This window comes from Telmatherina bonti (assembly GCF_933228915.1).
Source record: "Telmatherina bonti genome assembly, chromosome: 10".
Lineage (NCBI taxonomy): Eukaryota > Metazoa > Chordata > Actinopteri > Atheriniformes > Telmatherinidae > Telmatherina > Telmatherina bonti.
Window position 1 is genome coordinate 21,568,950 of NC_136628.1, and position 16,299 is coordinate 21,585,248.

At 38.8% G+C, this 16,299-nt stretch overlaps 1 protein-coding gene across 1 annotated transcript; it reads left to right on the top strand.

Moving 5' to 3' along the window:
- Positions 1–322: 322 nt before the first annotated feature.
- ltn1 (listerin E3 ubiquitin protein ligase 1) lies at positions 323–15,862 on the top strand. Its single transcript, XM_079247172.1, has 32 exons — positions 323–445; positions 668–874; positions 1,074–1,172; positions 1,305–1,535; positions 1,895–1,947; positions 2,060–2,240; positions 2,816–2,989; positions 3,157–3,347; positions 3,974–4,121; positions 4,213–4,470; positions 4,730–5,041; positions 5,312–5,527; positions 5,610–5,651; positions 5,756–5,948; positions 6,038–6,277; positions 6,366–6,519; positions 6,608–6,758; positions 6,907–7,120; positions 7,267–7,423; positions 7,556–7,669; positions 7,761–7,888; positions 7,971–8,106; positions 9,996–10,140; positions 10,371–10,584; positions 11,668–11,905; positions 13,160–13,237; positions 13,341–13,527; positions 13,660–13,825; positions 13,931–14,151; positions 14,551–14,745; positions 14,961–15,128; positions 15,220–15,862. Exons 1-32 carry the CDS (start codon positions 404–406, stop codon positions 15,280–15,282), a joined length of 5,316 nt encoding a protein of 1,771 aa, XP_079103298.1. The 5' UTR covers positions 323–403; the 3' UTR covers positions 15,283–15,862.
- Positions 15,863–16,299: the final 437 nt, after the last annotated feature.

Genomic DNA, 16,299 nt, shown 5'->3' on the forward strand with positions numbered 1-16,299 from the left:
TTTTTAATTTGTCATTATTTACAACCAAAACAAGTAACAACTTTGCACAGAACATATTTTGATCTGAATAGCAGAACGGTATTTATTTATGTCTTATACAAGCGCGGCATTTGCATAACATGCAAAATGCTTTTCATTTTTTTCTTCTATATTTTGCCTTAAATATAACAAATTAATAAATGAATAGTTATTTTTAAAAAGTCATCAGTAGAGCATTATATCAGTGGTCATAGAAATACGGTGCAATTTAGTCGTAGACCAATAAAGTTTGGGGAAAAAAAAAGATAAACACCTTTCACTTCCGGGTTATGCGATCGGAACTCGTTATCAAGTCGCGTGAGCACTTGTAAACGCGTACGTGTAAGCACGGAAATATACGTATATTTTAGATAAGGACGCATCCATGGGGGGTAAAAATAAACAACGAACAAAAGGAAACGTGAGGGTAAGTTCCCACCAACATTGTTAACAGCGCTGAAGTACCAAAGAACGCCAACAGACAGTTACAGCACCAGCTAGTTACTCTTTGAACTTGAAGCATGGCTAGGTTTACGTCTGGCTTTATCTGTGGTAACCAAACAATTTGATAACCTCAACCGCTTGGACTCTGACATGTGTTATTTGTTGCAATGATATTACAAAAGCGACATTTTACTGTCACCACTAGCCGTCCAGTAGTGGCCGAGCTGCAGACGTCCTGACCCGGGAAGGCGGCGTCATCCCGGGCTTCGTGGGATTCGGCTCCACTGGCACTTCTGAACTGAGTTATGTCCCAGCTGTTCATGGTGCAGAGGACATAGACAACCTGGTGGATGCTGATTTTCGCTTGGTGCTCAGAAAAATGTCAAAGAGGGATGTTGTTACCAGACTGAAAGTAAGCTTGAACTTAACCTTTATTTTTGTAGCACCCTCGCCTCTGTTTACTGCCAGACATGGATTTCAAACACATCTGTTTTTTGTATTTGTTTACAGTAAAATAGAAAAGTATGGTAGGATTGCGGTCTGTCATTTATTATGATAAAAGGCTGCTTTTTAGTCCATATGTGTTTTGTAATAGTGTGTAATGTTCTCAGGCTGTGCAGGACTTTGGGTCAATGTGTCAGGAACGGGATGCTGAGGAGGTTAAAGGGGTCCTACCATACTGGCCAAGGATTTATTGCAAGATATCAGCAGTGAGTTAGTCCTTCACCAGGCATTTGTGAAATTAATATTTCAGTGTAATCACTTCTCATATTTGTAGAATTCTGTGTTATAAACGCTGTGACCAATTTTACGAATATAACTTTTCACCATTATGTCTTCAGGATCATGATCGCCGTATCAGGGAAGCTACCCAACAGGCCTTTGAGCAGCTGGTTCTGAAAGTTCGTCGCAGCCTGGCCCCATTTCTAAAGAGTTTAATGGGCCACTGGATTCTGTCTCAATGTGATACTTACACGCCTGCAGCATCTGCTGCATGTCAGGCCTTCCAAGCTGCCTTCTCACCCACCAAACAGCCTGAGGCTCTCAGTTTCTGCAAGGATGAAATCCTTAATGTGAGTAGTAGTGATGTGTTTAGGCAGAGTTGTTTTTATCACTTAATTAATGTTTTTAATTGTTTTATTAACCTGCATTCGGTTAAAGAGACAGTATTCAGGGAATTATGTTTTTCGGGGAGTGTGTGTGTGTGTGGGGGGTTGTTTGCTCTATGTCCTTGTGTGTGTGTATGTGTGTAAAGAGCTTGTGTCTTTATTATTTTTAAATGCCTTGTTATCCACTGTTTGTTTTAATCCTTATGACTTGATTTTATCTTGTAAAGCACTTTGTGTTGTCCGTGGCATGAAAAGTGCTCAAGAAATAAAGTTTGATTTGATTTACATAAGATAAACATAATTAAACTGTGTTTCTATTGTAGGTACTTCAAGACATTCTGTTAAAAGAAACAGCCGATACACTGAGTGACCCACAGTATGTTGATGGTTGAACTTATTTGAGCTTTTAACTCTATTCCTCTCATAGTGTAATCACAGTAATGGTATATGTTGGACACATTACTGAAACGCATATCCCTGTTTTCTAGAAGTGTGACAGAGGACGAGAGAGAAGCCAAGTATGTGCGCATGATAACCAGCTCACTGTTAGGGGTTAAGAGACTGCTTTCCCTGCTGCTTCAGAATGACAGGGTGGTCCTGGAGCAAAGATTAGCAAATCTTCTTGCCTCTGGGAAGTTCTGGAAGTACAGCAAGCACAAGGCGCCACAGGTACGTATATAATGCTGTTTCACTCGGCTAAAAACAGGGTGCTGTTGGTTTAAAATTTTACCCTCTTGACAGACAAATGTGTGAATATGAGTTAACCCAGAGTTGCACAGTTTATCAATTCCAAAGAGGTGTTCTTGGTAGATGCACTGCAAACCAGAATGCCTCTAAGTTTTTTTTTTGGATCGTACTAAAAATAATCACAGCAATGAATCAAATGACCAAATGCTGTGCCTGCCAGATGTCTGTCTGGTGGATTATGGAATATCTAGATGTGATCCATGTTTTTGTGCGTTGCAAAAAGAGTTAATAAAACGTTATCTTTTAGAGACACTTTGCTCAGTTTCTTATATTCATAACAAACATTTTAAATTGGTTTCTCATTTCGTAATAGGCTTTGATTTGCTGAAAACGATTCTGTTTAACAGTCTATCATCCCACTGTAGACAGCCTTCCAGGTTCTCTCTCTTAATATGGTTGCATTTACATCAAAGGTCAAACATTTAAACATTATTATGATTGTGCGACAGCTTAAGTTTGGTAACCAAGTAATTACTCCAACCTTGTTTCTTCTACAGGTGAGAGGAGCCTTTTTTGAGATGATGTGTGCTCTGTGTGAGTTCACTCCTGGACTGGTCCAAGCTGAAGCAGCACGTCTGTGCCCTATTGTTCTCCTCAGTATTGATGACACAGATCCTGTTGTACTGCCTCCTGTGTGGGAAGCTGTTTTACACGTTGTGTCTGCGATCCCTGTAAGCGTTTATCTAAATAATGACAGACAAATAATATTTGTGCTAATTCTCTTTTATTCTTCCCTGCACATTTGTTACAGAAGGCCAAATTTTATGTATTGCCAATTTGTTGAGTTTCATCTAATACTGGCTTCTTCTTTTTTTTTTTTTTTTTTTAACCATCTCAGGATTGCTGGATACATGTCAATGCCAAGAAAGGCTTTTTACCAAAACTTTGGACATTATTAAAAGAGGGTGGAAAAGGGATGGCTAAATCACTCCACCCAAATCTAATGCCGCTTCTCAGCAAATTACCACAGCAAGTTATGGATCCAAGCCTGGACTTTTACACCACCTTCTTCTCAGCTGTCATACAAGGGTAACCTGTTTGTGTTTGCTCGCTTTAGCTGGGAAATGATATATAATGCATATGTTATTTTAGATGATGGTTTATTGTCGTTGATTCATGGACAATTACAAAAAAGGGAAGACACAAGAGAATTCATATAAAAATGTATTTATTTTGTTAAAAAACTAAAGAAAACTAAACCAAACCAAACCAAATAACACAACAATGGAGATGCCAAGCTCGGGGGTTAAATCCCCCCCACCCCCCAGAAAGGGCCGTTCTTTAATGGCTTGTAGAGACCCCTGTTCAGCTGACTCTACAAGCCATAAAAGAACCAAGGCCTAGAACACAAAATCAATAAACAAATAATCAAATAATCACATAACCAATGTGTGCAAATACAGCAACAGGGCCCCTGAAGGCTGGGCCATGATGGGTCAAATACATAATTTAGTGCAAATGATTATTTAAGTCATAAGTTATTTAAGAAAATTGTCTGTTTCAAACTGAGCCTTAATTCAATGAAGAACATTTTTCTAGATGCTTAATGACACTAAAGCTGTTCATATTCATTACTTTCATATATTTTCATATGGCATTTGATATTTACTGCTCCAGTTATGAGTTCAGACTCATAATTGTGTTTGGTTTTTCAGCCTGTCTAGTGAGCGTGCAGCGACAAGTCCGTCAGAAAGTGCAGTAATAGTGACGTCTTTTGTTGAGTGCTTGCGGTACTGCATACTGCAAAATACAGGAGAAGAGGAGTGCCAGGGGAAAATAAGGACCATGCTTATTTTGCAGCAGGTTGGCTCATACAGTAGTACATACATCTTCCATCACCTGCTGAAGTCTAGATCTTTCTCACAGTGTTTTGTTGTATGTTTTTTTCCTGCAGCTTTTACCTTTATTAGAAAAGGCTCTTACAGATTCTTCTCTTTGGACTGGGCCTCTTTTCATCATGGTCACTGAAATGCTTATTTCTTGGGAGAAACGAGCAGGCTTGCATAATGACGCTGAAGTAAAAGACAGCAAGGATGTCTTTCAAAGAATTCTGGCAGACTTTTGGGAGGAGCTTGCTCTTTTGTTCGTGCAACATATTGATAAAGAGGAAGCAGATCCACAGGCTTTGGAAGGGGTAGCCACCTTGCTGCAGGTATGTTGTGATAGAAAAGCTCCCTTGTACTGTTATTTTTTTAGACACATAAAGTTAATTTTTTCTAATAATATAAATTATGATATTTCGAGAATCTCTTTTCTCAGACACATTCCCATTGATTTACCTGAGATCTGTTTTAAAAAGAAAGGCATAACTAAATAAAATGGCTGTCAGAGCTGTTCATGCCCTAACATGTGGCCAATGCAACAAATAAAATGTTGCTCAAATATTTCTGTACTCTCCTGTATCTGTCCAGGTGATGCGTTATCCTGAGAGAGCAACCAAAACCCACATCCAGAAGAAGAAATCTGTCAAAATACGTTTTTCTAAGACAGATGAGGAAGAGAAATCTGGAGTTGAGGGTGAAGATGCTGAGAAGCTTGCACAGACAGTGTCTAAAACTGCAAATGAGAAGGCGTTTGGGTCTTTACAGACTCAGCATTTTGAAGACATTGTGTGCCAGCTGGCACAGCTCTGCTTGGTGCATGTGAATGAGAGAAACTCAGAAAGACACCTTGTATTCCTTTCCCTTCTCCTGCAGTCTTTCCACACACCCAGGGTCTTCAGTGTAAGTGATGTTTCATGGATTTCAGTCTTTAGTGTTTCTTTTGTTAACGTCTGTATTGTTTATGTAGTTAGCTAGTAGATGATTTATTATACTCCACAAATATGATAAATTCAGATTAAAAAGTTGTGTTGTGCCTTAAAAATGTTAGCAGTGGGGAGTTTTTAAATATAAAACAAACACAAATATTTAAAAAAAAAAAATCTGATATATATACCAGCTCTGAAAATTCCCTTTTTGTTCTCAATTTTTTATAAACTGTGTTCCTGTTAGACTTTGGTTGATTTTGATGACAACATAACTGAAGACAACAAAGAGAAGAATGAGATGATGAAAAATCCAGCCGTGCACTTCCTGCTGGAACGAGTTGTGGTGTGGCTAGCTGAGCTGGGGCGCAGCGACACCGAGCATCTGGTGGACATGGCGTTCAGCTCACTCTACTGCTGTAGCCGGCAAGAGACCATGCGCATCCTCAATCACATCACCATGGTAACATAGACAACTTGTGTAGATTTAGCTATGAGATTTAGTTGTTTTTATCTTTTAAAAATATTTTTCTTTTTTTTTCTAGCTGGGTTTACAGTGGGGGATTATCCTGCAGATTATTCAAAGGGTAGGTCTGATTTAGTTTTTTTTATTATATTATTCACAGTGTGTTACTTGTTTACACCAGGACACTGAGAAAAGTCTGTGCTTCGCTGCCATTTGACCTTCTAGGCGTGTAAAGATCCCGAGACCCTAACGAACTGCAGCGATTGGCTAAAGGGTTCAATTCTGGGAGAGAAAATCCTGGGATTAACTGAAGAGCTCTGTAAGGCGGGAAGCAGCACTCGTGCTTCCTCTTCTTCTTTGTCTAGCAGCCACAGTTGGGCACTTATCAGCTTTGTCCTTTCTCACAACCACAACAATGGTAAATGTCTTTGTTGGACTGTAATTACACATGCTGTGTGGAGTTTTTGAGTCACTGAGTGATTGCTTTGATGTCTTTAACATGTGCAGAGTCTCTGATTGGAGAAGTATACATGGAGAAAATCTTGGAGAAGCTCCACACCACTCTGTGCGAAACCAAGAGTCTTTCAGATGCAGGCAACATGGAGCCTCTTATTTCCTTCATATGTGACGTGGCCTCATCTTTCTTCTCCTCTGTACAAGACTGCATTTTGCTACTTTCTGCAGAAGAGCTCTTGCTCACCATCTTCCAACTCACTGCCCAAGATCAAAGACACACTCACCTGTCTGGTAGGTATTCAATGTCTGCATGAATATATTTATAATTGCCTGGTAAAGTTAAATAACTAGTTGATTTCGGTTTTATTTTTTTTTAAAGACTCGCTTCTAGATAAGCTGAAGAAGGTGTGTGTTGCTGGGGTACAGTCATTGGTGCAACACTGTGAATATGAGTTCACAGAAGGTGGCTTTTTTCACAGTGCAGCTGTTTGGGTGACAAAGCAGCTACTCACTGTCTCTCTAGATATTAAAAGGTAACCTAACATGACTAATTTGTGTGCATTAAATCATTGCAAACATATCTTGCTAAGTTTATTTGTGTGGTTTTTTTTTTTTCTTCAGTTTGCAAGTTGTAGGTGCAGCCGTAAGAAGTTTGGCTGAGACAGTGGTCTCTATAGGTGACCGAGCTTCCCCCATCCTCATCCACTTCTTCACCCTCTTGACGCCCACGCAGTCTGAATGGACAAGAATCAGACAGGCACTGCCACCTCAGGTCAGTATTGCTGGAAAAATAAAGGAACTACAACCATGCAAGATTGTTAAATCCTTGATATAAAAGAACTTGTTGTTGACTAAAGCTTGAGACTTAAAAGGTTTGACATTCATGCTTTGTTCCACCGCTTTTTCTTTTCTGTTTCTAGTGGGTCAGAATCCCTTTGTTGTCCAGCCATTACAGAGGAGTTTGTGAAAAAGCTTCCAAGGACTCCTGGAGGTTTAGGGAGTCAAAACGACTGCCAGCCCACCTGTGCGTCTGTGCTGTCTTAGGGAGGGTGGCCCAGATTGCTGCTGTAGTCGTACCTTGTAGACAGGAGGAGGTTCAGAGCCGTTCAACTCTAACAAACTTAACCAATACAGGTACGCACCTAGGAGAAGACATGAACTATATTCTTTTTTTTTTTTTCCCTGTTTTTGTTGAACTTTGGCTTCCATTCATATTCCAGTATCACTTCTCAGCAATCTATTGTGCTGCTAAAAATATCTGTACATGCTACATTTGACAGTTTCAGAACTGCTGTATGCACTACAGTGGTGTAAGGAGCTCAATTACAGTCCTGCAATGGTTTCTACCTATCACAACCTGCTGACTGAATGGGGGCTGTCAGACGGACTACAAACCCAAGTCTCAGTGAAAGGCCTGCTGGAGACCCTCTACTCAAGGTTAGGTTCACGTCCTGATCTCACACAAGAAGTTTTAGTCATCAGATGTGTGGAACTAAGTGAAATCTGGGCTTTTTCTCAGAGCAGTCATTTTAAACTATACTCATTGATGATGTTCCTGTCATCCTTAAGGTCAACGATGGATGGAGGTCTGTGGTGTCTGACTTTAGAAAACTACATCAAAGCCAACAACTTGCTTGCGACCCACAATGCAGCTGTGAGGGAGCTTTATGGGGTTGCAGATAGGTCGGTAATTTCTCAGACAAAATAATTTGAGCCCATATTTCTAATTATTGGTCTTGTTTTATAGCATGATGAATTTCTTTTCTTGAAATAGTGCATTTCCAGTTTCTCAAACAAAGTTGAGCACAGTCCAGGTGCTCTGTCCATTTATGACAAGGGAAGACAGAGAGAATCTCATTGCTTTGGCTACTGCTGGATTAATCAACTGGCAAGAGACTGAAAGTGAGGATAAACACACGTGAATGCATGACAAAAATGTGTCTAGTTATGTAGAAATTATCCAATTTTTTACTTTGTATTGCAGATGTGTATGGATGTTTGGTTGTGCTGCTTTGCTGCCTAAATGCCAACACAGAAGTAGAGGAGGAGGTTCTGCAGGCTATCTTGGCTACAGTGATGGAATGGAGGAACAGTCGGGAGGATTGGTTCCTCTTCAGCTGGTAATCGAGCTAATTTGTTTACATGTCTCCATAGTTTACACCTGTGTGCTGATTGTTTATAACAAAAACACCCACCTGAGAGACGGAGCATGTTAGGCTGGAAGTAAATGGCTACATGTGAACGTTAAATGTTAGAAGCAGAAAAAACAAGTAAGTTATTAAAGCCTTACTGATGAAGATCACATCTTTAACGTACATTCCCAGTTTTAGTGAAGTTTGGACATTGTGGAAAATGTTAAAAAGATACAATGATTTAAAATTCTTTTAAACTTGTGTTAAGTTGAATACACTACATAGGTGAGACATGTAATGTTTAAACTGACAAACTTTACTATTTTTTGTAAATATTCACCTATTTTGAATTTGTCTTGCTACACAGTCCATTGAAGCTGAGACAGGGCGCTTTTACCACAGCTTTACATCACTTTTCCTTTTAACAGCACTCAGCAAGCATTTGGGAAGTGAAGACACTTATTGTTGAAGCTTTGTTGGTCGAAGTCTCTCCCATTCTTGCTTCATGTGTAACACCAGTTGCTCAACAGTCGGGGGGTCTCAGTTACATTTTGAGCTTCATAATGCAGCACACATTTTCAGGTCTGGACTGCAAGCAGGTCAGTCTAGTACCTGCACTCTGTTGTAACACATGCAAGTACTGTGGCTTTGCATTATCTTGCGCTAATAAGCAGGGATGTCCCTGGAAAAAAGCATTGCTTGGATGCAGCGTATATTGCTCCAAAACTTGTATGTACCTTCCAGCGTTAATGGTGACTTCACAGATATGCAAGTTGTGCCACGGTCACCAACACACACCGCCATACCATCACAGATGCTGGCTTTAAAAGCGGAAAAAATCCTGGATGGTCTTTTCTCTCCTTTGGTCTGGAGGACACAACCTCCATGATTTGTCAAAACATTTTGAAACGTGGACTCAACAGACCACAGCACACTTTTCCACTTTGCGTCAGTCCCTCTCAGATGAGCTCAGTGAAGCCAGCAGCGTTTCTGGGTGGTGGTGTTAACTGGCTTTTGGTTTACAAATAGAGTTTTAATTTACACTTACAGATTTGGGAACGAACTATGTTAGCTGACTATGGTTTTCTGAAGTGTTCCTGACCCCACCTGGTAATATCCTTTACACAATGATGTTTGTCTTTAATGCAGAGGGATCGAAAATCACAAGCATCAAATGTTAGTTTTCCGCCTTGCTGCTGACGTACAGATTTGTACAAATTATCTAAATTTTTTTATGATCTTATGGACTGTAGCTGATAAAATCCCTAAATTCCTTGCAATTGTAAGTTGAGAAATGTCCTTCAACTGTCCTTGGATTATTTGCTCACACAGTTGTTCACAAAGTAGTGAACCTCGCCCCAATCTTTGCTTCTGCATGACTGAGGCTTTCAGTTCAATCCATTTATAATCAGTTATTACTCACCTGTTTCAATTTAACCTGTTCATCCTTGGCATTTTCCACGCAGGTGTTTTTCGGACCATTCCTTATTGTTGTCCCTGTCCCAACTTTTTTGGAATGTGTTGCATACATCAAATTCAAAATGAGTATTTATTTGCCCCCCCCCCCCCCCCCCCCCCCCCCAAAAAAAAAAAAGTTGATCAGTTTAAACTTTGCGCATCTTGTCTTTGTTGTGTGCTCAGTTGACTATAGATTAGATTAATGATGAGCAAATCATCGTATTACACCGTTTTCACAACGTCCTAATTTTAATTGGATTTGGGATTGTACATAACCTAAAGTTAGTATCTATACAGTTAGTATCTGATACCAGAATACACACGCAATCATGGAGTGTTTTACAGAACTCTTTTTAATATTGTTGCTGATCAGTGTGTTTTCTGCTTATAACTAAATGAGTTAAATGTTTGCTTTTCAGTGACCTATCAGAAGCAACATCTGAACAGTTGAACCTAAGTGTTGAGATGATGCGTTTCCTGACCTGGCTGGTGACTCATTGTCCAGCGGTTCTTGGAGGAACCCAGTGGGATTTTTTGCTCTGCTCTATGTTGGCTTGGTTGGAGGTAAGGAATGGCTCATATCTGTGCTGCTACTTTTTACTCTTGAGATTAGAGGCAAAAGTTGACTTGTAAGTAAGGAGGGCGCTATTTTTAGATCATGCTGTTTTTCTCAGTTTCCCCTTAATAATCTGTTTTTATTCTTGACATTTTGATAGTATGTTTATCTCTCTTTGAAGCTGTTGTTTGGTGTTGCTTTTAAGTCTTGGATTTTATTTGCTTTCTTCCAATCTCAGACTGCCAGTGAGAATGTAGGCAGTCTGTGGAACCCCTGGGTGCAGCTGTTTGTGTGTGAGAACGCTTCATTGATTGTGAAGCTGAACCAGTTCTTCACGTCATCTGCAACTGGCGTGCTGGAGAAGTTGCCGCCAGAACTGACTGGTGAATGGACAGATTTCTTTGTAGAGGGAATTTACAATCTGCTGTTACCTCTGCCATTTAAAATCACTGGTATGTATGTGGGTTTTGCTTTGAGGAAGTTTTTCTACTATCTCTAAAAACCTTTTTTTTTTTTTAAATTTTTCTTTTTTTTTTGTTTTTAGAAGCATTGTACTGCGCATTGATCTCTACTGTTTTTGCTTGTGGCCTTTCAAATTCATAGATTCCTGGTGAAAACTTTGTTGCAACTTTCTTAAATTATTGCAAAGATAATGACTCATCCAGCGTACCTAGAAAGTTATATGAACAAACATACAGCTTAAAATGATAAGATTTCAAAATGATAAATAATACGCTATGAAGTTGAACATTGAGAATATCTGAAATTAAATTAAAATAGATCCTTATTGTTTTTATTCCAGTAAATCATCTGGCACATTTTAATCCACATGATAGATTCTACTGAATGAAATTCTTCAATCCTTTTTGCTATGCTGCAGAGACTTTTCTATATTTTGCTTAATGCACAGTTTCCCAAGCTTACTTTAACGTTCTAATTAAACCAAAGACTTCTAAATGGATGTTGATCTCTTGTTGGAAACCCCTGCACTCCTCATCAATTAATGATTAGCTCTTGCCATGGAAAACAATAACAGATTATTGCCAGTAGGTTCTTTGAGTGGATAACTGACATGTTGAAATGCATGTGGTGGAGCGATCATCTTACAGCCGTCTTTAATCAGCTGATAAAATTCTTGTTGCTAATGACTCCACATTCGATGGACCTACTATTGATGTTTTCTCATTTTGTTTTGCAGAAGTAAGATAACCACAGAATCAGATGTACATGGCATTTTTTTTTTAATCATGTGTGTGTTTAGGAATGTATTACCGCAGTGCTATTACACTGTAATTATTTGATTCTTTTTTTTAATTTTTTTTTTTTTATATGAATATTCCATATATGCTTTTGTCATAAGCATAAACTTGAAATGGTCACAAAAGATGTTTAGCACTAGATGTTACAAATAGCTACTTAGTTATGACTTTTAACATTTTCCACCTTGTTCTGAAAGATTTACCTTAAACTTTGCAGAATTGTGAGAAATGTTCTGAATGTTAATGTCATCTCTTTTGTTATTTGTCTTAATACAGAGGCCTTTGCTGAACCAGATGACCCTGTGTTCCCTATGGCTGTACTGCAATCAGTTGGTCTGGCTCTCACATATGTGCCGGTGCAGCAATTAAACCATAATTCTCTGCCACCACGGTTCATAGCAGACCAAAAGACAAACCTGCCAGAGTCTCTGCAGACGCTCCTCAATACACTGTGCCCTTTGTTGCTGTTTAAGGCCAGGCCTCTACAACTGACAGTGTACCACTTGTTGGAAAAGTAAGGATGTGGATTTTCTTCCTTTATATCGATAGAAAAAAGTTTTAAGCTTTAGCTAGATTACTCATTTACACAACATACCAGTTTGAAAAAAGTTCAGACCCTGTGTAAGATGACAAAACTATGTCTTATTAATATCTTATTTACATTAAAAACTTACCAAATATTTCCACATCTTTTAATTTGATCGCAGCGACTTGTATTGTAAGAACAAAAGGACAGTGGGATGTTTATTATCCTGCAGGATCCCAGGATGTCTGTAAATATCTGGGAACCAACAAGACCAGTTACTGGATCTTTAGGAGAAAAATGTTGTCCAGTTCTTGTCCGATGTCAGATACTAGCTGTTTAACAGTCCTGGGTCTTCCTTGTTTTGTGTTTCATGATGCACTGAATGTTTCAGTTAGTGAAAGTTTTGGACTGCAGGTAGACTGGTTAAGCATTTTTGTTCTAGTACTAAAATACACCACTGTTTACCTGAAAAGACAAAACTGTAAGGGAAACCTATGTTGCTGTAAAAATGCGTATACCTTTCATCATTGACAGTGTCTTAATAGATGTCCAAGTTGCCAACCCACATACTATCTGAAATGCCAACTTTTAAACTGTGAATGCCTGGGTTACAGATTTATACAGCTGGACGGTTTCCCAGTTTGCCGTGGTCCATTTTGAATAAGCTTTGCTCCAGTGGAAACAGCCGTGCTACTAAATCCTGTTTTCTTCTTTGCATGATAAAACTGTAACCTGCATATGTAGGTGAAATGTTGAACTGTGTTTACAGACAATGAATTCTGAAATTTTTCTGATTCCTTGACAAAATTATTAATTTATGAATATATGTAATATAAATATTTTTATATTATATATATTTAATACTTAAAACTTTTCTACATAAGATAATATTTCCTTTAGAAATTTCTTCTGAAACTCCTCTTTTCTTCTGAGAGAGACTACCTCTTTTAAAGTACTGTTTTTTTTATACAACAATTTTACTGGGCAGTTGCCAGTTTACCTCATTTGTTGCATCATGTTTTCCAGCTGTTGTTTGTTGGTACCATCATAAAATGTCTCACTTTAAATATCTGATCTGTATTCTGTTCCACAAAAGATATGGGTTAATGAAGTTTACAAGTCATTGCATGGTGTTATTATCTACATACGCAGCATCTTAATTTTCTTTGGAATTAGGATTTTATAAGGTTTCTGTGGCTAATACGGAAATATGACCCCGCTTTTCATGTGTGATTAATCCAGGGTCATGCCTCAGCTGCCTGAGTGTGATGGAGAAGGAGACACCAGTAAGTCTGATGATGATAGAGATGAGCCGTCTCTGTAAGTATACCTGGTAGTATCTGTGGCCTTACACACACAATATGATTAATTTAGCACAGTTCAGGTATTAAAACAGTTTTCATGGTTGCTCATTTCCTCTCAGCTCTCCTCCGGCATCACTCATGGCCATTCTTTCTACCTGTGAAGAGCTGTGTGATAATATCATGGCTGGGGTTCAGGTAGGAGAGTTTGCAGTGGTGCAGCCTCTCAGTGTAGAATACTCCTGCATACTTGGATATTTGCTGTCGTGGAAGCTGCTTCTCACTTTCTTCAAATCCTCACCTTCTCATGTGAGTCACAATTAGTCACAAAATCAGATTTTCACATTTATTTAGCTGTTTTTTTTAACCTTTAGTCTAACAGTAAGAGAGTATGCAAGGAAGATGTGCTGTGTTCTGAGAGCTCTTTTTATTTGTCTTTAGTTGCGTGCTCATTATGCTCAGTACCTGAAGAGAAGCTGCAGCCTTAACAAACTGCTCCTCCATCTGTTCAAACTGATGCCTGAGAATCCAACCTACCCAGGCCAGGGGTCCGAGACCAAAGAGACCAAAACTTTCTTTTCAGAGAGCCTCTTTCTGGCAGTTGACAGTAAGTAATGCACAGAAACTTAAACAGTTTTTGTACTCTGAAAGAAAAACCTGCTTCAGTTTCCTGTGTTTAAAAAAGCAAACAAACCTTTTTTCTTTTTGTTAGAGAATGACAGTGTTGAGTGGGAGCTCCCCCACTTGGCATGCAGCGTGTACTACAGCACGGTGCAAGACCTGCCTGCCATGGTGCGATTGTGGTGGAACAGCCAGGAGAAGAGAGTTAGCACAGCTGTAGAGAAGTTCACTATTAAATATGTCAGTCCTGTCCTCTCAGCCCAGGAGATCTCCTCAGTCCACACCAGCACTCAGATGTTTGACAGCATGACTGTAAGTTTGAAGAAATAAAGCAGTTGTTTTTTCTTTTTTTCTTTTATTTTTTTCTTTCAGAAAATTCTCAACTATGTTGTCTTCTCTAAACCGGATGCAGTCATGTAGAGAATAAAGTTGCTTCTTTCCTTCTTTTCAGTAACAAACAGCTAAAATGTGCAATAATAAAACATTTAATTGAAGCAAGTTCTGCGGTCCAACACCTGCTTTACACTTGCAGCACAGTGGTGCAGCAACAATAGATTCTGTACGATTGAACCTAATGGACTCTCATTTGGGGAGGAAAGGATTTAGTTAATCAAGTGTAATCATGACATTTAATTGTGAAATGGATGTCTGATTATTTGACTAAAAGACCCCAAAGTGATGAGAGTAAAACAATTTATCTTCTTGGCCCAGGTCAAGGCCCGTTCAGCAGCACGAGAAGTGATTGCTACTTATTCTGTGGACGACATCTACATTGAGTTGGTGATTCAGTTGCCGCAGAACTACCCTCTAGGCTCCATAACAGTAGAGAGTGGGAGGCGTGTGGGTGTTGCTGTGCAGCAGTGGAGGAACTGGATGCTGCAGCTGAGCACCTATCTCACACATCAGGTAGAGACACAAGCAGTTGTCCTGACCTTTTTTTAATTTTTCTTTAGTAAATATAGACTCATTTTCAACCCGTATCCAGATTTTATTCCTCAGTGATTGTGAATTTAATAATTTATTTTCTTGAATTGTTTTTTAAAGAGCAGTAAAGGTCAAGGGGTTGTGAAAAGATCGGAACTGAAACCGTTCAGACAGTAACCATGGTACTGTATTTGCAGAATGGCAGTATAATGGAGGGCCTGGCTCTGTGGAAGAACAATGTGGATAAACGCTTTGAAGGAATAGAGGACTGTATGATCTGCTTCTCTGTTATCCACGGCTCCAACTACTCTCTTCCCAAGAAAGCTTGTCGCACCTGCAAGAAGAAATTCCACTCGGCATGTTTGGTGAGATATGCACATGTATCACATTCTTTGAGAATATTATTCCATCTTTGATTAAAAGTTGTATTGACTTATGGATCTCCTCTCTTTACAGTACAAATGGTTCACTTCCAGTAATAAATCCACCTGCCCACTTTGCAGAGAAACTTTCTTCTGATAACTGTGCATCAACCTGGGCTCCAAAGCATGGCAGCAGTTAAAATAAACCAGGACTGTGTGTGATGATTTCATGAGGAACGTCATTATGAAACTCACTGGACTGTAGTTTAATTCTGTTGCAATACTGAAGTTAAAGGCATTGTTTGGTTTAAAAGTCTTATTGAAGTCTGATCAGAAATACAGCTTAATGTAGGGCTTGTTAAGCTTTTGCAACTCATTCCCACATCTTCACTTGTGAGGGTTAATAAGCTCCCAGAGGTTTGTATATATACCAGTGCTTTACTGTGTTGCATATGCCCAGCATCAGTGGCCCCCTGCTGATTTTTTTTCTTTTTCTTTGATGCGTTTTTTAAAAGAAAATATTTTTTAACCCAAATTTGGGTAGAAGAGGCTTTTTGCAAAGTTGAGAAATCAGAAACAATTGTGTTTTTAGAAACCTAAAAAAGAAAAATTATTTCAAATGTTGCAATGTATTGGACCATTTTGACTAATATTCCTAATATTTAGGAGTGTAAATCATTTGTCAAATCTATGACATGTAATTAATCTGTCAAAGGTTGTGCTGTTTTTTTGCAAATCCTCCCAAATATGTGTTCAAATCAAATAGTTATGTTATTACAGTTCATTTGATAACATTGAAGAATGAAATGTTTGTGATTTAATATGATGTGGCAAAATGTGCACAGAATAAGGTTACCAATAAAACATAGAAAAATGACTGAGTTGCGCAATGCATAACAGCTTAACCGTTCATAACTTGGTTCAGACTGCAGTTAGTCACATTGCACTCCTGACATAAAATCCATTTGTCCAAAGTAGTGTCTTCCAATCTGTTCATAAAAATTGTAATACGGATATTGCAGATTTTTTTTTTCTCCAACAACAATGAAAAATGACATTAAGAACAGAACACAGCTCAAATGTATGGCATTCAGTCTCGATAAATTTAAAGCCGTTTGAAACAATTCTCATGTGCGTCGTGAACTGTTGTGGTAACTTAAGCCTCCAATTACAG

What these genes read in the sequence shown, in the direction of transcription:
- ltn1 (XM_079247172.1), top strand. Translation starts at nt 404, where the DNA reads ATGGGGGGTAAAAATAAACAACGAACAAAAGGAAACGTGAGG. An exon ending in GCAAGGATGAAATCCTTAAT is followed by an intron (nt 1,536 to 1,894) that starts GTGAGTAGTAGT and finishes TTTCTATTGTAG; the next exon opens with GTACTTCAAGACATTCTGTT. An exon ending in ACGTTGTGTCTGCGATCCCT is followed by an intron (nt 2,990 to 3,156) that starts GTAAGCGTTTAT and finishes TAACCATCTCAG; the next exon opens with GATTGCTGGATACATGTCAA.